Genomic DNA, 24,077 nt, shown 5'->3' with positions numbered 1-24,077 from the left:
AATATGCAATAATTACACAATAATTTTATTAAATATTGTTTAAAATACAATGTTGTGCTGATATAAGACAAAAACAAGTTGTTGCTGTTGTATAAAAAAACTAAGAAATATTTTATTTATTCTTACAGGCATCTGACTTTAACTAGTGTTGTGGCTAGAGTCTCACCCACATCATAATAAGTGCTTTAAACGTGGTTGAAGTAGATAAATCCTTTTCATTTGTACATATGAACATCAAACTCTTAATAAAATAACAGGATTAGAATTTAAATGCATACAATAAACTGAAGAACAGTCTTAGTGTGAATTTAACAGAGAGGAAACTGTCACAAAACCTTTCCTGCATCATATGAAACCTGCAAAGTCAGTGGCTCAGGTTGGATGATGCAGAGCTCTTGCTGTCCGTCTCAGAGTCGGTCTCCTCGCTGCCACTGCTGGCTACTCTCTGACCTCCTGGTGTGGGCCTGGATGTTTCCATCTGACCTGGAGGCTCGGACATTACTGTACTTTGACAAGGCGACTGTACGCTCACTGATGGAGCGCTGTTCATTAGTGTGGGGATGATCTGCATAGAGGGAAATTATGCTTTTAGAGTCAAGTACCTTAGTGTTGTGACTTGTTTGAGCTCAAGATGAAACTCACCGATGTTTCCTGACTCCTCATCAGCTCTGTGATCTCGTCGTTCCAGCCGAGCATTTCAGCAAACCTGCGGACTGTATCCTCCAAGTCGCCCAGCTCCATGTGGTCTCCTCTTCGCAGTGGGACCTTCTGAAAGGGACCCACGGCGTGTCGGTTCAGCAGCAGACGTGGAACAGTGGAGCGCACTGTATTCACAAGGCTGGCAAATGGCTCGATCTGAAACAATTTGTGTTCATCAATAAATTAGCTTCACAATTATGTACTTTAATGTTCTGGAAATCTATTATAAGTAATAAGGATGGATAATAAAGTCAAAACGTTGACATTTACCTGTAAAGACGTGCCCATGATGATCAGCAGGTCTGCTTTGGGGAAGTCTTTTGTGTGGAGGAAATACTTTTGGGGAAGGTCCTCTCCAAAAAACACAACGTCAGGTTTGACGGTCGCAGCGCAGAATGTGCATATGGGAACGTTGCCGTTCATAATAGCATGCTGGGAATCAAACAGGAAATATTACTGCATCAGTTCTCATCTCACTACTAACGTTGCTGTTGTGTTGGAGCGGAGAGGCAGACATACCTTAGCCTCCACAGCAGGATAAGGAGTGTAGCACAAGTGACAGGAAGCTGTCGCAAAACTACCGTGAGCTTCCACTAGTATGTCGTCTGGGATGCCACATACTGTGAAGAAGGTTAGAAGTGTTGTGGACAGGAAGGGCAATAAAGTTCATCCATTAAACAATACACATACTGCATCTAGACCAGACATGTTATTGTGTGTGTATGTTTGTACTTAGGAATAAAAAAGTTTCAGCGGGCCCATATTTTTTCTGAATATCTATTTCTGGCTGTTTTTCTGTTCAAAAAGGTCTCACTCACATTTCTCCAGTCCGTCGATGTTCTGTGTGTACAGGCGGAGCAGAAGGCCTTTGTGATGAAGCATGCGGATGAAATAGTGTATGTAGTTGGGTCGATGGCTACCAGGATACAGAGCTCTGGCCAGGGAGAAGAAAGGCTGCGGATCGTCTGAGAAGTAGTCGATGTTGAAAATGGCCTCTGGGTAAGGGATGTTGAACTTCTCCAAGTTGGCGTACAGACCTGTGCCTGGGGTTCTGAAACGTACATTTTCATTTGAGCCACACGTGATGCACAGCAGCTGATGTTACTTGTTCCATAAGATTAAAAGGTTCCGTGTTTGGGATTTAGTGATATCTAGCGGTGAAGGTGTTGATTGCATCCCATAATAATAAGGCCTTCAGGGGCATAGACGCAGTGTTTGATTTGTCTGTTGATGAAAAAAAACCATCCTGGTGCAGAGGGAGTAAACCCAGAGAAACCAACCTGAAGTCTGGGATGCCGCTAGCTGTGCTGATTCCTGCTCCAGCCACCACCACCACATTTTTACATCGTCCCAGCTTCACCAGCCGGGCCACAGATGCAAGACCACCCCGGGGCGAGGGCTTGGCAGCAGAGGTAGATGGGATGCCCTGAGGAGATCTGGACCCAGAGGACTGTCCGTCCTGCACAGGGTCACTGCTAGTTTTGGATGGCATTCCTTTACTGGAGAGTGGGACGAGATAAGACACAAACACACCCTGAGACCTTTTTATTCTTTCCTTTAAACAACCAACACCAACATGAAAATATTTAAAACTATATATCATGTTAGTTTGTCAACCTCTATCCTACCAACTATGAGACATTACAAAGGGGATGTGGGAGGTCACCTGAATGTGTCTGAAATTGTTTGCATGGTCCAGGCTCATGCAAATCTAAATATTTTGCATGCATCAGGTTTCACTCCTCTTCATTTATCCCAGAGAAATGAATTCTGTACTTGACATGCAAATGACTCTAGTGGCGACAGCAGGGGTGTTGGTCGACCAGTCATCACTTTGGTCCAGACTGAAATATGTCAACCACTGGATGGAGTAACATCAAAGAGTCATGTTCCTCAGAGGAGGAATCCTCAGATACCTGCATAGATTCCTTATATCCCCATCAGTCTCCACTACACTTTGTATTTACTGTCATTTAGCAAATGATTTAATATCAGCAGGTTACTGTGTCCAAAATTAGCATTTAGCTCAGGTACAGCCTCACAAAGCAGCTTGTGAGACTGTACACTCCGAGGTAACAAACAAGAAACCAGGCAGAGCTAACTTGTACTGGATTAATGTGTCTACTTACTAACATACAGGACATGACTTCTTTTATTCTATTCCTTCTTCTCTGATCTTGACGATAACTTTAATTTATTCACTCAATCATTTTTTATCACTGACAGCAATAACATCCCCTTCTCATTTCCTTTTAAAGGTCCAGCGTGTAAGATTTAGGTGAAAGGGAACTATTGGCAGAAATTGAATATAAAATAATCCTGGTGATGTTTTCACTAGTGTGTTTGAATCTAATTGTTTTTTCTTTACCCTAGAATGGGCTGTTATATTGAAATACTTTATTTATTTATATCGGGAGCAGTCCGCTCTACGGAGGCTGCCATGTTTTAACAGTAGCCCAGTCTGGACAAAGGAATCAACCTTTGAGTTTTGATGGCAACTGAAGGTTTCCACAGGTTCTCCTCTGTGTTTGGAAGAGGAGGTGAAGTGAGGGGTGTTCAGCTGCAACATGCAACTTCACCACTAAATTCTACACACTGAGCCTTTAATGTTTGAGCATTTAAAGTCGCTGCATCCTCACCTGGTGGGTAAAACGTTCTGTCCACTCACACTCATCTTGCTGAGGTCCTGGGCCAGAGAAGAGTCCGCCTGCTTCTTTCGTAGTTTTCCATATGGGCCCGGCCCAGAGTCCTGGCTCTCTGCTGGGTCCGTGTGTCGGACCTGGGAACTGCGGGTTATCCTGGTGACTGCAGGAGGCTGGGGGCCTTTTTTATGGCAGCTGGACCTGGATCTGTTCATTCCAACACCTGTTGACAGCCAGAGAGAAACAAAAATCATTGTTTCTGAGCTGTGGTGTTTCTGTTAATATTCCCTTTGTGCAGTCAGCTTGATTTGAATCATCAGACATAAAAACTAAATGAAAAGTGGTTGCTTGTTTATTTTCCTTTCAATACACTTTCTCTTTGTTTAGATTTTTTTAAAGCACTAATTAGATATCAACTAGTTTCCAGCAATTTGCTTTTTTATTTGCTCTCCTTCTGTCTTCCGTGTCCCATATTTAAAAAGCTGTTACACTGAAATCACGGTGGTGTCCTTTTCTGCTCAGTGCACAGAGAGGAGCTGAGATGTTTTAAACCTGTCAACTGTTGAACAAAAGGTAACTGCTGCAATATATTTAGCACCCCCCAGCCTCCTCAGCAGCTATGCTAATACAGTCCACAGCTGTGGCAGCTTTACTGTTCAGGGAAAGCGGAGGGTCGAGCTGTGTGGTGTGGGGGGGTGAGAGTTAAAAAGAGGGGTGGCAGAGGTGAAAGAGAACCATAGATTGACTGTGTGTCAACAAACCCAGCTGGGAGAGAAAGGAGGATGCCCCCTAATGGCCCCCTTAAACTGAGGGAAAAGGGGGAGAGAGGGGATGCAGAGATAAATGATATGGAGGCGGGATTCAGTTAAGAGGGAACAGAGGAGAAGAAGAAGAAGAAGAAGAAGAAGAGGAGGTAGGGGGGGACTTCTTTTGCAAAGCTATTCTAGGCCTTCAAACAACTTCCATGAGGAATGAGTGTGAGCGATCAGGGAGAGGCAGCGAACAAGGACACAAAAGAGCTACAACCCATAAAACACGACTGCTTCAGAGGGCGGCCGAGAGATAAGACCAGTTTTTACTAAAGAAGCAACTTATCGCCCTCCGGAGGGGGTGGCAGGGGTCAACAGAGGTTTACACAGCAGCAGCATGGCCAGCAAATAAAAATAACAGCGTCTGGCATTGGAAATGATGGTCACAACGCGTTTTTCTTTAATTGCTACATGAACAAATAAAGACAATTTGTTATTAATATTAGACATTAAGTAAACGTTGGCTCCAAAAAATCATTTCAGTCATCTCAAAAATCCAGCTACTTTCATTTTAGGCACTCAATCTTCTCTCACTTTGGCCCCACATTACTACAGTTTTTTCTCTCTCCTGCACATCCTAAAGAACTATTAAAAACAGTGGGGGGGTGAGGGTCTCGCCTTTTGTCTGGGCTCCTCTCAAAAAGACACTGCTGAGTACAGGCAATAAATCAGCAGCCCAGTTATTAAGGTCTCACACAGATGGTGCGGAGCAGCAGCAGAGCCTGTCTCTATCTGAACACACACACATGTTGGCTGGATTCCCTCCATTTTATATGATGACATTTACTAAATTAAACTGGCCTGATGGGGAAAACGTCAAAGAGAGAGAAAACTTAAACATGGGAGCTCATCTGTTGACTGAAGGAAATACTGATGAGGATACTATAGGTTACAACAGGTCAAAAGAGAGAGCAGCAAAGGGAAAAGTAATGAAGGACACCTCAGCAGCAACCTGAAACAAGTTAAGATGGAGCATGTGAACAGTTCTGCAGTTGTTTCTCTGTTTGCAGGATTACACAAAAACTACTCATCTGATTTCCATTACATCCTGTGGATGGGTGGGTTACAATTTGGAGGAGATCCAGGATTTTTTACTCACTTAACTCTAACATTGTGAGATTGGGTGTTTTTTTAACATTTTCTTTATTAGAGAATAATTCACTGATATTAATTAAACAGATCTGGCAGGTTTACATGACTGATATTTATGAGTGTTTGGTGCAGATCCAAAGTGAATATATATGTGGTTTCATCAGGGGACTGCTGGGCCATGGTGAAGATATGTGCTCTAGTGATTCTTTAGTTTCCATGTTAGTTTGTTTGTCTGTTAGTTAGCAGGATTACACAAAAACTACTGGACGGAGCACCTTGGTGGAAGGATGTGGTATGGGTCAGATTCGGTCAGGTTCAATTCCACCAGAAATGCTGTCATTATTCTTTAATGTTGAATAAATCCGTGTGTAAATGACAAAAGGCTTTAAAAGGATTTGAGAGCCCCTCCACCTCCCACCCTCTTTTTGGCCTTTCACACTACATCACTCTCCCCAGTCAACAAGCTGAGCTCAGCGTGTCCCAGGCCCGGACCACCAGGAGTGTCGCTGCTCATATGAGGGTTACAGTCATCTAATTAGGACAGTCCTTCAACACTGGGCACACCCCAGTGTTCACCATTACACCCCCGAACAGTAATCCGTTTACAGCACCAGAGTCTGAGACAAAAGGATGAGCAGCAGCGAGGAGCAACAGGAGTTAGTGTCGAATCAACAAAAATGTTTACTGCTCACTGAGAAAATAACTTCCTGTTTGAAATGCTGCATCGCTGTGAGGTCAAAGATATTTCTACTCTTAAAACTCAGTGTACAGTATATTTATATACAGAATATTAATTCAGTCTCTCCCTGCTTATTCTTATTATGTCATATGTTTTCCACACACAGATATAGAAATAAAGTTTTAATTACGACCTACATGCACAGGTTTTTTTTTATATTTTCAAGGAATTATTTTTTCCTTTGTCTTTCATTATGTATTTTTATAATTCAGATCAGCATACACAAACAATAAATGCTCCTGAAAATAAACTATGAAATTTAAATTCTTAAAGCCATTATACAGATGAACCATATCTATATAAAAACACCTTTTATACAGATGAATTATTCAACAACATATTTTTCTCCAGTTATTTAAAGAGCCTGAAGTTGTTCCCAGACTCTGACCGATCAGACCTCTGTTCACACTGAGGTCAGGTGAAGTCACCATCATCACCACCATCACCATCATCACCATCATCACCATCATCACCATCATCATCCAGAGCTCACACCTACTCTTCTTAAATCTCAGTTCATGACCCTGTAATCATCACAGGCTATGTTCCATACTCTGGCTCCCCCCCTGGTCCACCACCAGAAAATAAAAATCACACTAGGACCACTTTGTTACACCCACTGTCTCTTTTGATAGCGCCACCTGTTGGCCTCCATGCAGTTTCTCACAGCCCTGTTAGCGAGAAGTCAAGATCCAGCTCACATGCTTTAATTTGCCAGTCTCAGGGTCGTTGGTATAAGACCCCTCACACTATATTTACCATTTGCCGCCTCTGACCTGTTAGATGTCCAATGTCTTTTCATCAAGAGCTTTATTTGCACTGATTATTATTTCATTGATCTGTCCTGTCACTTGTCTTTGTTGCTGATTCTCCTATAAACCACATGAAAAGCTGATCATTAACCAACTCAGACCTAATGACTATGATAGTTTACTAGAAAACATAAACAGGGAAAACTGATTTTTTTGGAAAGCTGGAGCCAGAAGATGTTTGGCATTTAGTTGTGATTAATAACTTGATAAATAAATAATGTAATAGCCCAATGATTTATTTATGACATGTTTTATCAAATTTCTACATTTTATCAAAAAACCAAACAGGTCTGCTTCTAAACAATTTAAATTCAAATAGACTATCTGACACGTCTATCTGAACCTTTTTCTTAATTTGCTCAAATAAAAACTGCAGTATAAAGATATCCACTTAATCCAGCTGGAATGACTTTGCATTTATTATTGTTTTGTTTCTGATTATATACCATATAAAAAAATGTTTTCCATTGGCTAATTTTTTAATATGACTTTTATCTATAAACAGATTCACATTCAGTGTCGACAACAACATCTACCTGCTGTCTGCATAGTAACATGTCATCTGTGTGTTAAAGTAGATTTGGTTAAATTTAATGAGGGGCTTTTCCCCTTCAACCCACCATCTTACCCTCCACTTACAGCAGAATTGACGACCACCAGCTTTGATCTCTAGCCCCCCCACCCAAACAAAATGCAGGGAGGGCACCAGGTAACCATGGAAACCTCTTCATTACTTGTTTAGAGAGGTGACAGCTCTATGTTCTCCTTCTCCACCTGCTCACTAATGATTTCACTCTGTGTAGCATCTTTGTTGGACTCTCCGATGACACAAGGCAGCGAGTCCTAATTTGTTTTAGTGTATTGTTTGTGCTTACAGAGTGAGGAGGTGGGTGGTGGAGAGACAGTTGTGTCCAGTGGGTCGATGACTGACTAGCGACTCGTCCTGTGACTCCTCTGACGAAGCACCGGCCCTGAATTAAACACCACTCAACCAATAATGAGAGGTGGAGTTAATAAAGCCAACAGATTCAGGATCTGAAAATAAACAGTGAGTTCTGTTACATCATCCCGACTGAAAACACACGTCCACTCACAGTTTGCACCAATTATAATAATGATAGACGTGTTCCTCCGTCTATCCTCCGTTCATATTACAAAGTATTGGGACATTCTAGAAATTAAAGACCATCCACTTAATACAAGCAATCTAGGAACGTTATTATCACCTAATCTGCTAATTAACGTGTGTGACAAATCCTGAGAGGAAATATTTTTTGATAAGCACAACTTTCCCATCGCTGTAGAACTGCAGACTGAGTTCTGACACATGGAAAAGACAAAGTTGACAAACTCTTCAATCTCCATCTTCCAATCTGAGGTTGTGCAGCAGTAAGGCTACACTGTCACCTGCTGGAGCCTTTGTCTCATTACATGTGAAGAAGAAAAACTATTTTGCAAAAACCACCACTGCCACACAACACAGTGGTGTGTGATTAACTTCTCTATGAGTGTTTAGTATTTAACAATGATCCACAGTTTAGTCTTCAAACCATCAAACCAGTTTAACAAGCGAATATGTTGTTTCTTTAGAACAGATTAAGATAATGGCTTTTTGCATTTAGATCATGCAACACGCATCCCTGGATTCAGTTACATTATATATCTCCTCCAGACATTTATAAAAACTAACTGAAAGGAAGTGGGAATGAAATCTAGAATCTGTGGCTTTACAAATACGTTTTAAAAGAGTATTTCATTAAAGAGGAATTACACTGAGCAGGGTCCAGGTGTTATTACAAAGTGGAAGTCCACATCCCCTAACCTCAAAATAATAACAGCAATAATGATAACAATGATAATGGTGTATTTAACGTTAGAATAAGGAGATGATTCATTATAGCTACCTGTCTGTGCAGACGGAGGATGAGGAGCAGTCTGCAGACTCTGTTGCTTCAATCACATCCAGGAGGAAACGCACCGAGCTTCTCCGAACTACACTGATGAGTGTTGTTTACTCCTCGTGGTTTACAGTCAGATCCACAACGACAACAACGACAACAACAACAACCTCAGCTTCACTGGACCTTCAGGTGTCTCCTTCTCAAACACACTGTTTATCTGCGGGCAGATGCACGGGGACGTTCTAGAGGACAGAGCTGTCACTCCGCTGCTGCTTCCGGCTGCAGAATAATTCATTACGAATACGGGCGGGAAACCGAGTTGGAGTCACGTGGTGCTGCACTTCCGCTTTCCTATTCCGGTGGTGTTTCTTTAAAATTATTATTAAATTATATACAAGCACAAACAAACAGGAAACATTCATGTTTTCTGTTATTAGACTAAGATGGTGCGCAAAATTACACACAAATAATATGAAAGCACACCAGACAACAAGAGTGTGTGTGTGTGTGTGTGTGTGTGTGTGTGTGTGTGTGTGTGTGTGTGTGTGTGTGTGTTTGTGTGTGTGTGTGTGTGTGTGTGTGTGTGTGTGTGTGTTTGTGTGTGTGTGTGTGTGTGTGTGTGTGTGTGTGTGTGTGTGTGTGTGTGTGCGTTAGTGTGTGTGTGTGTGTGTGTTCTAGGAGGCCTCCCCCTTTTCTAATCACCAAGCATGGGAGGAAAAGGCAGAATATTTTTGTGGAGGCCAAGTTGTAAAAGTTGTAGAAAAATCTGTAATTTTGTTTTTAAGTAAACTACAATGGGATGTTTGATTAACTGTTCCTTTATTTGCCTTTTAAACCCATGTTGATAGCGTGTTCCTTCCTAAAAACATAAATACTGTGTCAAACTCTCACCGTCTTCATCATGTTCTTTAGTTTGGACTTAAATATGTCAGGAGGAGAGCACTTTAATTGTAAAAGGTGGACCCAACAGGTTTGAAACAGATATTCATGAAGGCCTTGTGATTTTTTAACTTTATAAAATATTTTACATGTCCTCAAACAAACCTGCAGATACCCAGTTGCACACAATGAATATGCAGCCTCCAGAGCCCTGAGGCCTTGGAACAGATTCCTGCTTTGCCTGTTAATTAACTCAGCCTTGCTACAATCATGCATTTTAACATTTCTGGTGAGAAAATACTTGGCAATTAGATTTTTTGACTGTTAAAGTGTAGGATGTAGGATCTGATAAAAAAAGAGGACACGCGTAATTTCTTATTAATTGGATTATTGGATTAGAGTCCTCTCTCAAAGTTAAACCTGGGCCTCTGCATAAAATAAATGTTGTTATCTGTTTCCACATGCATTGATGCAAGTTTCAGTCCAGAAGGCAGACACCCTCTCTGCATGTTTATAACTTAAAACCCTCCTTTTTGATAAAGCTTATATTAGAGGTGCCTCAGGCAGGCCTTGGACCAGCTCTTGGTTTTGCTGCTATAGAGACTGTTGAAGGCGAATGGAGCTTCTCTTTCCTCCTCTTCCTCATCACCACATCGATGTCTTATTAATAAATGTTACTGACTATGTATTCTTTATTGCTGCAGCTCCAGTATTGCAGCAGCATTGTGATGCCACCTTATCATAGATTATTACTACAACTATATTGCTTAGATATGCCTACTCACATATGCTAACACTGCCATCACAATCTACATTGCTTCATGATGTGAAGATATTATATTTTGTATAAATACTTTAAAGTTTCAGTGTGTAAGATTTAGGTGAAAGGGATTTTTGGCAGAAATTGAATCTAAAATAATCCTAGTTATGTTTTAACAGGCGTGTTTCATTTGAATTGTATGAATGGTTGGTTTCTTTACCATAGAATGGGCTCTTTATATTTAAAAACTTTATATTTACATGGAGGGGGGTCCTTTCTGTGGAAGCCCCCATGTTTTTTGCAGTCGTCCAAACTGGACAAAAAAAAACCTTTTGGGTTTTCATGACAACTGAAGTTCACCACATGTTCTCTGTCATGTTGGGAAGGGGAGGGTGAGATGAAGAGTATTCAGCTGCAAAATGCAACGTCACCTCTAGATGTCACTAAATTCTACACACTGAACCTTTAAATATTGATACACCTCTCCATTTATGGAAATTCTACATATTTCCCTCTCTGCTAAAAAGTTTATTTTGGTAGTTTCCCCGCTCACTCTTGTTGAGGGTTAAGGACAGATGATGTCATAAGTTGTTAAACCAGATGAGACAAACTGTGAATATGTGCTGTACAATATATATTATTGATTGAGAGTGAACTCTAAACACAGTCCTAACCGAACAGGTTATCATCTCACACTAACACCAGCTTGTTGTTGTATCACATGTGTTTGCACTTGTGTGAAGTCATCAGTGCACAGACACACTGTGTGTGTTTTTCTGGGTGGAGACTGAGGTCCTCCTAAAAGAAAACCAAACCTAGTCAGACACCAGCAGCAGCAGCAGCTCCACCGTCTGAGGCCGAGGAACCCGAGAGGTCTCCCGGCTCCGCTCCGAGCAGCACAGCTCACAGCACTGCGGATCACTGTGTCACTAACCAGGTGAGTGTAATGAATGTTGTGCGGTTTGTGTGGAAGAGCCTGAACCATGTTGTCTTTAGGGAACCAGCCTCGCTGCAGCACTCTGCCCCGGACACGAGCTGCTGAAACACGGATATAAGTGGAGGGTGTTGCGGTGAAAACCGTTAGTGGTGTTTGTGTGTGTGTGGACGTGTCTTTTCTGTCCGGACGTAAAAGAGTCAACAAATAATCTGTCGTGGTTTGACACGAGACGAAAAGCAACACGCAGCTTTTAGAAAACACTTGTTGCTGTAGTTTTCATTCGCACAGGAACTTTTTCACGCTACCTCTTTACGTGAGGTGCGTAAACAGATGCTGTGGGTTAGCTACCTAGCTCCAGAGTTAGGCCTCCATCCAACTAACTGCTGCTTTATGTTTGACCCGTAAGCTAATAACCACACGTTGTGGAGCCGCCACCACACGACCGTCATCACAAATAGTAGTTCCCCGTGTTTCGTAACTTCTAATCAAAACACCCAGATGAAAACCGACTCCAAGAGAAGCAGCGTGTGATCACTCGATGTCCACCAGTGATGTCCGCACAGGTCAAACTGTCACAGAAGTTGTGTGTGTGTAAAAGCTTTGTTGTTCTTCATCACCAGTCGTGTGTCGTCGTGTGTCCCTGCTGCTATGTGTTTTAACCAGTTGTGCAGCTCTGTGACTGGCTGTGAACAGGTCTGCCTTGTTTGGGGATCAGCACCAACACCCAAAGGCAAGCTCCTTTATTTCTTTAACACACTGTGTGTCCAACACAGTCCCAGTACACGTACACAGGAGATTTTCTGTCACATGTAAAACACCTCAGCAGAGAATATACCTGCACAATCATCAGCCCTCTTAAAGATGAGATAAGAGGATCCTTTATCAGTCCTACTGTGGGGAAATGTGCAATATAACAGCAGCAAGATTTCACAATAGGCATCAGTGAGTACTAATAAGTACTAAAGTGTAAAGTAAGGAAATAACAATACAGCACATATTCACAAATCAACATTGGTCTCATAGGGCTTAAAGGCCCAGTGTGTAAGATTTAGGTGAAAGGAACTATTGGCAGAAATTTAATGTAGAATAATTCTCATGTTTTCACTAGTTCGTTTCATCTAAATTGTGTGAATTGTAGTTTTCTTTACCCTAGAAAAGGGCCTTTATATTGAAATACTTTATATTTACATGGAGGGGGTCCTCTCTACGGAGGCTAACAAACTAAACACCTTTTGAGTTTTTATGAAAACTGGAGGCTACCACAGGTTTTTTTTCATGTTTGGAAGGAGAGGGTGAGGTGAAGGGAGTTCAGCTGCAACATGCAACTTCAACACTAGATATCACTAAATTCTACACACTGAACCTTTAACAATGTGCAACATCCTCTGCCCTGAAACGTAGAAACCTCAGAGAGCCACATGGGAGGGATCCCTCTCCCAGGACGCACAGAAGTGCAATAGATTGCGTGTTACTGAGAACTTCAGCAAAATAACTGTTTGTAACATGATGGAAAAGTGTGTCAGTGTTTGTAAATAAGAAAATGTCTGATAGAAATGAAGGAAGCAGCAATGGTAGAATATGTGAGTAGGCGTATTGTATATCAATTGCCTTAGCCATTAGTTTTAACCTTCATTCGTTTGCAGGATGCACTAAATGTATTTCCATGAAACTTGGTGGATGGATGGGAAATGGGTAAAGAAAGAATCTGTTTATTTTGCTGCAGATCAGGGTTAAGGGAAATATGTAAGAATTTTATTTATCACTTAAGTTATCATTGCAAGATTGGCTGATGTTGACATTTTCATTATTTTCTCAGGGAATAATGCGTTGATTTTGATTGGTGAAAAATCTGGCATATTTAGGGTACTGATATCTGAGTGTGCGCAATTTGGCGTAGCTAGATTAAATCTGAAGGAGCTGTTGTGTTTTGATGGGTATAAAAATGGATGTGAATCATTCGGCCTTTGCTCTCCACCACCACCATCTAAACAACAAATCCAGGAATATACGTTTTGTAAGAATAGAGTTCCATCCTTCCAGTAAAATTATACAATGGCTTAATACCTTCCTAAGACACTAGGAGACACTTTTTTCCTTTAATTTTTCATCTGTCTGTATTACTCTACAATGTCAAACCACTGACTTGGTCTTGAATGGTGACATCTCCACCAGTTTACTTGTGATGCCCTTTTTACACAAGAGTATCAAGAGGAAAAAGAATGTCTGCAAGCAGATGACTTGTGTATACTGTTTCCCTTTTGACAAACAAGACTGGAAAAGAAAAACAGGCAACATGCAACAGGCACAGGACTTGGCATGGTTTACATCATAACATACATTGTGCAAGGATACCAGGGAGAAAACTATTTTGGGTGAAAGCATCACTGTTGGATGTCATTTTTTGGAACAGAAACCTGCATTATACAACATGTGTGTTCATAATGTGTCTGAGATTCTCTCTGTAATTGTGTCATTTACTCTCTTTAACCAGCGAGATGAGTCAGGCAGGGCAGGCACCTGAAGACATGCCTACATGCCTCAACAAAGAGCCAGTTGCTACAGGTAAGTTTAGTTGCGCAGTTGTTTTCAGGAGGGGAAACTTAAGTTTATTCATGCCAGTGTGCTCACAAGTTTTACATCATGTCATAGAACAGTTTTCAGCCAATAATCAGAGACATGAATCACTGCTTCTGTGTAGTGATTGGCAGTTTTTAAGAACTCAAAAAAGAGGTGTTACAGGAAAAAACATAAAAAAGCTACATGTTGCACTTTATGACATGGTCCGTCTTTTTCATGAACACAGCCACTGTAGTTATATACAGTCAGTCTTACAAACCCTTAAACCCAGAGGCCACCAGGAGGCCCCATTAACCCATTTTTAAAAGCAAAACTGAAATCTTTGAGATTATAATTAACTTTTTCTCTGATTTCATAGTCTAAATATTTGATCAGTTAACCCAAAGTTGCAGCCCAAGTGCCATGGACAATTTTCACTTATCTCAGAATCATATATGTGACGATAACATCTGTATGGTTCTGTATGGTTGTACCTCTGCCCTTAAGAGTTTTATGATCTTGATTTCATCTTTTATTGTGTTATTGTGTTTTTAAATGTGCTGTCTAAATATACTTTGACTTTACAGGAGAAATATGAGCAAGGTGGCGGTGACCTGTTGAATCTTAAACCATTGCTTTTGTTGTTTTGAATCAGACGGAAACACGGATAACCCACAGACACAATCAGGCATGTTTGGCAGGTTGGCGGGGGGCTTGTATGGTGTCACCAGGGGAGCTATAGGAGCAACAGTGGGCGGCGTGACATGGATCGGAGGAAAGAGTCTGAACCTCACCAAGAGCGCCGTCAGCACTGTAGCGGCTGTGCCTGCCATGGGAGTGGGGTTGGTTAAAGGCGGCGTGTGTGCTGTAGCTGGAGGAGTAACTTCTGTCGGCTCTGCAGTGGTCAGCAAAGTTCCCATAGGAGGGAGTAAAAAGAAGGACAAGTCTGACTGACGGGGAGAGGAGTGTGAGCTCACTCAGCCGAGTCGTGTGAGCACGCGCTGTACGGATTCATGAGAAAATAAAGACCAGAACAGGACAAAAAAGTTCAGTGAACATGTTTTGGTGAGGGGGTCTGTGCTTTGTTTTATTTCTTTAGTTTCTGTTATTATGTGGTATGGACCTGCAAAGCAAGAACTTACAAAGACTCTCCGACTGTTAAAGGAAAATACATCAACACAACTGTTTTTACCAGTGCTTGAAACTGCTTGAATGAGTTTCATTTTTTACAAAAAGCCACATTGTAAAAAGGTGTTTTCCCTACAGTCACTTTGGCAGCAGGAGAACAGCTCAGAGTGTGAATGCTACATTTCACTTGCAAGACAATCAATGATCAGTGATGATCTAAAACTAACATGAGGTATTTCCTGGGTGATGGAAATATTTCACTATCAACTATTTAACAGTCTTAAGAAAGATGTGATTTTAAAAGAGTACAGTCCAGTTTCATATCTATACACTCAATCACCTGAATATTTGATAGTGCCTTGTGGTGATTATATTTTCAGCTCAGTGGAAGGCAACTTGTTGTTTTGTTTCAGAATCTAACATATTACAATAAAAATGTGTCACAATATTTTTAAAAAATCTGAATATATTGATTTGAGTGAACTTGATCTCAGCAAAACATTAATTGATTTACTGTGACTTTACCAGAAGAGTCTAAGTTCATTGAATCATGTTTTACATACTGCTCTTCTTTTGACTGGTTGACAGTGACTGCGACCTGTTGATTTATTTTGCTCTCATAAAGTATGTTAACGTGTCCTTGAAAAAAAATAAAAGCTTGATAATGGTATGAATCTCTTTGATTGCACCAAAGAAGTTAAGTTTTCAGCAACTTCAGGTTACTCTGTTAAATGTTGTTGCAATCTGATGGCTGGTTTTCTTGGCAATACACTCTGAATTTCAAATATTAAGTACATTTTAAGATGACAAACCTGTAAAATACCTTTTTTTTGTAAATGTACCTTTAACTATAAGATGCTATCCAAGCCTTGATGGATGATGCAAAATTAAGCTTTAAAATATTTTGTTTTATCAGAATGTTTGCTGAACAGTTAAATGTATTAAAACATGACAATATTGTAATCAGAACTTGTCTAAATAAAATATGCTGATGGTTGTGTATAAACATCATTGTGCTCCGTCTGTGACAAAATGAGTCGATATCCTTAAATGTTTGGATTTTGTTAACGCAATAAGTTCTGTCAATATCTGGTGAGTGCTGACCAAGGGGACACAGGTACAATATTGGACAGATTACATGAAGTTTATGTTTTATAACCTATACATTTGTAATGAATTAATGCTGAGATCACATCAGGACAGTAAGGTAAAATAGAATTGCTACTCTCTGCTATTTACAGTAAACATGTATAGAAACATTTATATTTATTTAAGGGGAGTCATTTTTAATCCGGACGTTGCCAGGGGATCATATTTGTTAGAATATCTTTGACAATTAATTAAGAAAAAGTATGTTGTGCACAAAAATAATCAGAAAGTATTGATAGTGTGTCAAAGCCAATATTTTTAATACAAATTTGACTACAAGACTGGCGATTAATTTCATTCTTTCTATGGCAGACTTGGGTTTTTAGTTTTTAGCAAAACTGAACCATGTTAATGCTCCAGATCTAATATTAATTGTTGACCTAGACACTCTTCGTTGATTGGTCATCAACCATGGTCACAGGTCCAACAGAAACCACAACCTTTGGCTCATTCCTTGTCTGGTGTGTTGATTCCGCCTCTCTCTCTGTAAACAGACATACAAACATGATCAGATCCAAGCGCAGATTGCTCCTAAACACTGCACATTATAAATTCATCCCCTACTTTTCCTGAAGCATGACGGCTCACAGGAGCGCCCTCCACCAGCAGTGCATACAGCTGTACTACAGTGAATGTACACCTAAACAAGGATAATAGTGTTAGCAGCGCAAAACCAAAATCTGTTTTTGCAAAAGTTTCTCATCAGCCTGTGCAATCATTACCTGCTCCTGCAGGGGCAATAGTGAGCTGCTGTCCACAAAGGTAAACATTTTGAAAATGAAACGCCTGTAGTGACTTGGGAAGGCCAGACCAGAGGAGGGACCAACTGGAATCAGTGAGGACATGTAGCGATCATCCCTGTAAGGACAACTGGATGGAGAGCAGTAAGGTTAATGACGATGTAACGCAGCTTAACAAAGAAGTGTGAGGTTAGCATCAATTTCCCTGTTCACTGTTTCATGTGACCAGACCTGAAAGGAGTGTAAACTCTCACAAATATCCAACATGTCATCATAAAATCACAGTGTAAATTGATGCTTTATTTACCCATCTATCAGAATGTCCCACTGAGGCAGAGTGTGAGGATTGGGGCTTGTAGTTGTCCAACAGTGGCCAAGAGTCAGGACAAGGTTTGGATCTGTCTTTTCAATGAGTTGAACCTCCACGAATACTGGGTCCCGCAGTACTTTGGTCACAGGGTAGTCTGCCTCCGTATAGAAAGAGCTATAGGCTGCATCAACTATGAGAGCAGAGTTAGTGGTTAGCATGAGCCAATGTAATGAAATGATCTACAAAGACCAGGCTATCCCGCACTTACATTCATTACAGCCCTTTGATAAGCATTCTCCATTAGCCAACCTCAGTTCTACTCTAATAGGTCCCAGAGCAGCCACTGGTAGAGGAGGATCTTGTAATGGTAATACTTCTATAACCAGAGTTTCAACAGAAGTGCCGGTGTACCTACACTGGAAGAGCAATCTGACAAGAAAAATATGGGATGAAGTTGCTTTTTAGACACTTAATTTTAACACTGAATTACTCAAAGATGATCACCTACTCAAAGGAGCTGTCCCTGGTAATGATTCCAAGCAGCGCAGCTTCTACCTCTAATGAGGATGTCATCCTGTTCTCATAGACTATAACACCAGGCTCCTCCTGCAAAAGGTAAAACAAGTAAAGTGAAAATATGCACTGGCCTTATTTAAAGGTGTTTTGTTTTTTTTGTTGGAAATATGTAGGGAATAGATATGGAAATTCAATGTCTTACCATAACAACAGAGCCACACGCAGTGACAGGGAATTGGTAGATGGAAAATGCTGAATTAGAGCCAACACTTGTACAACTTTGCCCATTCCCCATCAGAGAAATTTTGTTGAGGTCAATGTTGGGCAGAGTGGCATCTCTGGCCACTACAACAATGAACTGGGCATCCTTTGTGCACTGGACAGTCACTGGTTGCATAAAAACAGGCATTGATGAGTTAAGTAATTAGATAAAATTGACTGCGTGTAAAAAACTGAATAATGTAGCACATCTTTTTACCAGATTGTTCTTTGAACATAATTATGCTGTACATTTTTACATCCCCACTGCTATTAGAAGTACACTAATCAATCAATACAAGTAAACCATAATTTTCTTCTCAATAAAGAGTACAACAACGTTCTCATAAACTCACCTGCCTTTCCGAAGTAGCACTGTCGGCCATCAAAGCAACAGTTTATTGCTTCACATCCAGCAGCAGAGATATCAGGACCACCACATGGGACTCTCACATTTTGTTCCACTTCGCAACTCTCCTCGAAAGATGTCTCTGGCACCGTAGGGCGCTGTGGTTGCTGTGGTTGTTGATATTTCTGTGGTCGTGGGACATTTGGTTCCTGGGGAGATTGATCATGGAATACTGAAGAAAACTGTTTGCTGGTTGACGCTGTTGAGGAAAAGCTTGGCCATCTACCCGGTTGGACATTTCTCTGTTGATTCTGTTGAGGATAGCTTGGCTTGACACCCGGTTGGACATTTGTGTTCAGATTCTGTTGAGGATAGCTTGGCTTGACACCCGGTTGGACATTTGTGTTCAGATTCTGTTGAGGATAGCTTGGCTTGACACCCGGTTGGACATTTGTCTGTGGATTCTGTTGAGGATAGCTTGGCTGTGAAACTGGTTGGACATTTCTCTGTTGATTCTGTTGAGGATAGCTTGGCTTGACACCCGGTTGGACATTTGTGTTCAGATTCTGTTGAGGATAGCTTGGCTTGACACCCGGTTGGACATTTGTCTGTGGATTCTGTTGAGGATAGCTTGGCTGTGAAACTGGTTGGACATTTCTCTGTTGATTCTGTTGAGGATAGCTTGGCTTGACACCCGGTTGGACATTTGTGTTCAGATTCTGTTGAGGATAGCTTGGCTTGACACCTGGTTGGACATTTGTGTTCAGATTCTGTTGAGGATAGCTTGGCTGTGAAACTGGTTGGACATTTCTCTGTTGATTCTGTTGAGGATAGCTTGGCTTGACACCCGGTTGGACATTTGTGTTCAGATTCTGTTGAGGATAGCTTGGCTTGACACCTGGTTGGACATTTGTGTTCAGATTCTGTTGAGGATAGCTTGGTTGGACACCCGGTTGGAAATTTGTGTTCAGATTCTGTTGAGGATAGCTTGGCTTGACACCCGGTTGGACATTTGTCTGTGGATTCTGTTGAGGATAGCTTGGCTTGACACCCGGTTGGACATTTGTCTGTGGATTCTGTTGAGGATAGCTTGGTTGGACACCCGGTTGGAAATTTGTGTTCAGATTCTGTTGAGGATAGCTTGGCTTGACACCCGGTTGGACATTTGTGTTCAGATTCTGTTGAGGATAGCTTGGCTGGACACCCGGTTGGAAATTTGTGTTCAGATTCTGTTGAGGATAGCTTGGCTTGACACCCGGTTGGACATTTGTCTGTGGATTCTGTTGAGGATAGCTTGGCTTGACACCCGGTTGGAAATTTGTGTTCAGATTCTGTTGAGGATAGCTTGGCTTGACACCCGGTTGGACATTTGTCTGTGGATTCTGTTGAGGATAGCTTGGCTTGACACCCGGTTGGACATTTGTCTGTGGATTCGATTGAGGAAAGCTTGGCCATCCACCTGGTTGGACATTTGGTGCGTAATTAGTTGAGGTTGGCTGTGAAGATAGAGCACCCTTTGCCTGCTGGCCCAGAACCTCTACATTTGTCCCAACTAAGCAGATTAGCAGTACTTGTACCACCAAAGAGTTGGCACTCCAACGCTTTGCCATGGTTTCACTGCAGTTCAATGTGGATACTCCCCAAGTGCACCACTTATGTGTGCTGCCACATTTATAAGTGATAAGATTTGAGTTTAAAACCCCACCTCCAAGACCAAAGTACCACCAATCAAGTCTTCCTCTCTTTCTTCCTAAATGCATTTGGGGGGTGCATTATGTAATGTTTGAAAGGCCGTTGGGCAACTTTACAAGATAGCTTGTATGGCTGAAAAAAGGAGATAAAGCATGTCCTATCAGTATCTTTCAAGTATTGACAAATCCAAATTTGGGTCACAAAAACCTTTTTAAAGGTCATTGTGGCCTTTATATTTTTTTCAAAACTGTAAAAACGCCATTATATGCTCTTCACTCACATTCTAATCGAAACCTGTTGCCCTTAAATAACTAAGAACTTTAAATCCACTGCAAGACAAACATGCTGCTAAACATGACTCTGTACAGTATTGCATGGTAATTTTAGCTGTTAAGATAACAGATGACAATTTTTTCAATCTGTTATATCAACTCAGAATTTTACAGTAATAAGTTGTTATAGTGTTTTTTTTATATTTACTTAATATTTTACATGATCCAAATAATAATTTTCCCTACTTAGTTTCACTCATATGCCCTCTTTCAAATTCCCAGCTCTGTGGGCTCTAATATTTACTCACACCCTAGCTATCAGAGTCGTCAGATGCCAGAAAACCTAAAACCTGTATAAAGATCCCAGAATTATCATATTTAAATGGGAATTATTGTTTATTTAAAATCCTCTGAACTTATTGAAACAGTAGCAAGTAGTACCACCACCAATGCCATGACATCAGTGGGTTAACAAGGTGACTGCAATGGGCTCCAAACATGTTTGTTATTCAGGGTGAACTGAGTCTAATGTAGTTAGATAACAGTGGCAGAATGCATAGTAATCACCTTTTACAAGCTTTTTCTGAAAACCAAACACTACTACCTTTGACATTATCTTAATATCAATAAGCCAACTTTAGTGCACCTTACAGAAGGTAGAATTACAAATATTTTTTGATGCAAGACAATAAAATTCAAACTAAGGGGTGATGCATAAATGTAAGTCATGACACACCTGTCTCTAAAATGCTGATTTAAATAATAGTTGTGATGGCATAAATTGGATGTAATCTCAGATATTGATAGACATTGGTTATTATCATATTATAATATATTATTATCTCACATCCCAAATTAGCAAGAATAATTTTTTCAGTTGTTTTGAATAACTCATGGCATTCAAACTAGTTGTTTGGGTACATTTTTAGTTTAGCTATTATCTGCAAAATATTTGCAACGTGGGGTAAACAGATTGCTACACACAGGCTGAAACGTGTGTCCTCACAGATCAGGTCACTGACAATTTGACATTAAAGTATTTATTTGCAAGTCCAACATTTGAACTTTTCGAAGGTCTTTGTGGCCTCAAGCTTTATATGTCACTATGTTTATTTGGCTAGTGTTTAATGTACAGGACTTAGTTTAGGTAACACTTAATAAATGGGAAATGATCTGTATTTATATAATGCTTTTCAATTCAATTCAATTCAATTTTATTTGTATAGCGCCAAATCATATAATACATTATCTCAAGGCACTTTACATAGAAGGTCAAGACCTTAAAATCTTATTTAATATAGAGAAACCCAACAGTTCCTACAATGAGCAAGCACTTTGGTGACCGTGGAGAGGAAAAACTCCCTCATGGACAGGGAGAAAGCTCTAGCAGAACCAGAAAACTAATAAGGTCAGTTCAGGAAGATCGATAGAATAAAAATGGTTCAAATAAAAATCTGGTGCTACAGGTGGGTCTATGGTTTTGGGACAAGACAATATATCTGTGCTACTCATGGGGATGAGGTGATGAATCTTTTCCCTGATGGTTATAATTTTATTAGTGAAAAAGTTCATGAAATCATTGTTTCTCAGAGTTAGAGGGATAGATGGGTCAGTAGAGGTGTGACTGTCTGTCAGCCTGGCTACAGTGCTGAAGAGGAACCTGGGGTTGTTCTTATTTTCTTCTATTAATAATGAATAATAAGAGGTTCTGGCATGTCTGAGGGATCTCTTGTAACATATCAAGCTATCCTTCCAGGCTAGGTGAAAGTCATATTGATTGGTGGAACGCCACTTCCTCTCTAGCTTCAGTGATATCTGTTTTAAAACATGTGTTTGAGAATTATACCATGGAGCTAATCTCCTCTGATTTACTTTCTTCTTTCAGCGACAGCGTCAAGAGTTGTTTTTAATGAGACTGCTGTAATCTCAACAAAGTTATCAACAAGTGTGGGAGTAAAGTTTTGATAACTTTCCTGTATTGTACTGACACATGGCTGTGAGGTAAGTGTAGAAGGAAGCAGTTCTTTAAATTTGTTCACAGTTTTATTACATAATCATCGACTGTAATAGAATTTCTGTCCGAAATCAGTGTGGTCAATAATTCTAAATTCAAATGTAATTAAAAAATGGTCAGACAGAAGAGGGTTTGGGGGAAATATTATTACATTTTCAATGTCTATGCCATATGTCAGGACAAGATCAAGAGTGTGATTTAAACAGTGAGTGAGTTTATTCACATGTTGAGGGAAAGCAATCAAGTCTATTATTGATTTGAAAGCTGAACTAAGGCTGTCATTGGCAACATCTGCATGAATGTTGAAATCACCTACTATAATGATTTTATCTGTCCTAAGAACTAGCTCAGATAGAAATTCAGAGAATTCAGACAGAAATTCAGAGAAAGGGGCAGGCGGACGGTATATGATAACTAGATGAATTTATTATCATTTTATTAGTATGGGTGGGGGGCGTCGCTTCATTTAAACCTACATATTCACCATCTTGCAACAAGGTTTCGGTTAGACCTCGTTAACTGCTAAAGTTAAGTTGCTGAGCTAACACCAGACACGAGTGGTGTGTAGATCACAGTGAACAAGTCGCTAAGAGAGGGAGAGGTGTGTGTAAAGAGCAGTACAACTGTGAATGTGATTCCAGATCAGCTTCAGTGAGTCAGACAGTAGCAGGATTGGGAGAGACAAAGAGAAGAAATCGATACACAAACACCAACTAACACCAGAAGTGACACCCCATACGCTCACCGCAGTAAGTCAGCACGTCAGCTTTTCTCTAGTCTTGATGACTGCTCAAAGCTCTTTACAGTATAGTTTTTTTGCCATTCACCCATTCACACATACATTCATACGGTGCATCTATGGGCAGCATGTTTTTTGTCTCAGACCAAAATCGGTAAAAGTCAACACTGAGACAGAAAGACAAGAAGTCACAAGACAATCTGGGACTGAGAAGTTTTGCCACGCTGAACCAAATTGTTCTTTAGTTCAGCTGCTGTGATTGCAGCAGGAGAAAAATAGCAGTTTACCTTTGTGAAGGGGATATTAAACAGCTATAGCATTTACAGCATTACATTGAATTTCCCATCACAATTGTTAAAGTCACCAAGCAAACTGACTGAAAGCAAGTGGAAAGTTTATTTTTATTTATTCTTGATTTACTTTTGTGATAGCAGTGAAATTAATGCCTTGATAACTACTGAAGAGTCAAGGTGAGCAGACTGACTTAGTAATCAAAACACATCAGTACTCATATTCAACACTGAACTATCCTAACATTTGCCAGCATAAGATACAAATCACACCAGACAGCATGAGGCTATGGCAGCAAAATGCTGAGAGTCTGGACACAGCAAGGCTGAATTCTATTTCATAAGAATTAAAAATGTATTTGTAAAAGGGAAGATTATGTATTATAAGTTGATACTAATTGAAACATTGCATAAAACACAAATATGTATCCTGCCAAAATGTAGATGAATATAATAGATCAAAAATCTACTTACACACATGTGAAAGTATTGATCTGAGAATGTACTCAACAAAATACCTAATTGATAAAATTAGAGTTGTTTTTTAGACACTTATGTGAATGTGCATTTTGATTAAGTTTCTTTCGGACGAAAACACATAGCTGAACAATAGCTCTGTTTACTCACAAAATAAACAGCGAAAAGAGAGAGAGAAAAAGAGAAGATAAAAAAAGTCCATGTAATACTTGTGTTTGGCCATGTTGTGGAGGTACTGTATTTGTCTCCAAACAGACATCATGCATTGCATTAATGGCGTCAGCACTAACACACAAGTAAAAATACTGCATTTAAGG

At 40.3% G+C, this 24,077-nt stretch overlaps 3 protein-coding genes across 7 annotated transcripts; 1 reads left to right on the top strand and 2 right to left on the bottom strand.

Annotated features, from left to right (window-relative positions):
* Nucleotides 1-10: 10 nt before the first annotated feature.
* On the bottom strand, nt 11-9,021 carry LOC109624168 (NAD-dependent protein deacetylase sirtuin-3). Of its 2 annotated transcripts, XM_020078680.2 has the most exons (9): nt 8,698-8,981; nt 7,669-7,828; nt 3,339-3,564; nt 1,980-2,198; nt 1,518-1,750; nt 1,219-1,319; nt 970-1,131; nt 643-855; nt 11-565 (listed from the first exon to the last, which is right to left on the bottom strand). In XM_020078680.2, exons 3-9 carry the CDS (start codon nt 3,554-3,556, stop codon nt 365-367), a joined length of 1,347 nt encoding a protein of 448 aa, XP_019934239.1. In that variant the 5' UTR covers nt 3,557-3,564; nt 7,669-7,828; nt 8,698-8,981; the 3' UTR covers nt 11-364. The 2 variants fall into 2 exon arrangements, with proteins under 2 accessions (XP_019934239.1, XP_019934238.1); XM_020078679.2 differs by lacking the exon at nt 7,669-7,828 and having other exon boundaries at nt 8,698-9,021.
* A 2,073-nt stretch (nt 9,022-11,094) lies between these two features.
* On the top strand, nt 11,095-15,960 carry tmem263 (transmembrane protein 263). 4 transcript variants are annotated; one of them, XM_020078344.2, is made up of 4 exons: nt 11,119-11,270; nt 11,891-12,000; nt 13,762-13,832; nt 14,482-15,960. In XM_020078344.2, exons 3-4 carry the CDS (start codon nt 13,766-13,768, stop codon nt 14,778-14,780), a joined length of 366 nt encoding a protein of 121 aa, XP_019933903.1. In that variant the 5' UTR covers nt 11,119-11,270; nt 11,891-12,000; nt 13,762-13,765; the 3' UTR covers nt 14,781-15,960. The 4 variants fall into 4 exon arrangements, with proteins under 4 accessions (XP_019933898.1, XP_019933903.1, XP_069383820.1 ...); XM_069527719.1 differs by having other exon boundaries at nt 11,143-11,270; nt 11,934-12,000; XM_069527720.1 differs by lacking the exon at nt 11,119-11,270 and adding an exon at nt 11,416-11,588.
* A 379-nt stretch (nt 15,961-16,339) lies between these two features.
* Nucleotides 16,340-23,882, bottom strand: LOC109624046 (uncharacterized). The gene is made up of 8 exons (XM_069527716.1): nt 18,284-23,882; nt 17,872-18,056; nt 17,662-17,759; nt 17,422-17,582; nt 17,151-17,343; nt 16,826-16,973; nt 16,668-16,743; nt 16,340-16,587 (listed from the first exon to the last, which is right to left on the bottom strand). Exons 1-8 carry the CDS (start codon nt 20,034-20,036, stop codon nt 16,484-16,486), a joined length of 2,718 nt encoding a protein of 905 aa, XP_069383817.1. The 5' UTR covers nt 20,037-23,882; the 3' UTR covers nt 16,340-16,483.
* Between the last annotated feature and the right edge of the window lie 195 nt (nt 23,883-24,077).

The sequence above is a fragment of the Paralichthys olivaceus genome, chromosome 7 (assembly GCF_024713975.1).
Source record: "Paralichthys olivaceus isolate ysfri-2021 chromosome 7, ASM2471397v2, whole genome shotgun sequence".
NCBI classification, from domain to species: domain Eukaryota; kingdom Metazoa; phylum Chordata; class Actinopteri; order Pleuronectiformes; family Paralichthyidae; genus Paralichthys; species Paralichthys olivaceus.
This window is presented reverse-complemented; position numbering and strand designations above follow the sequence as displayed.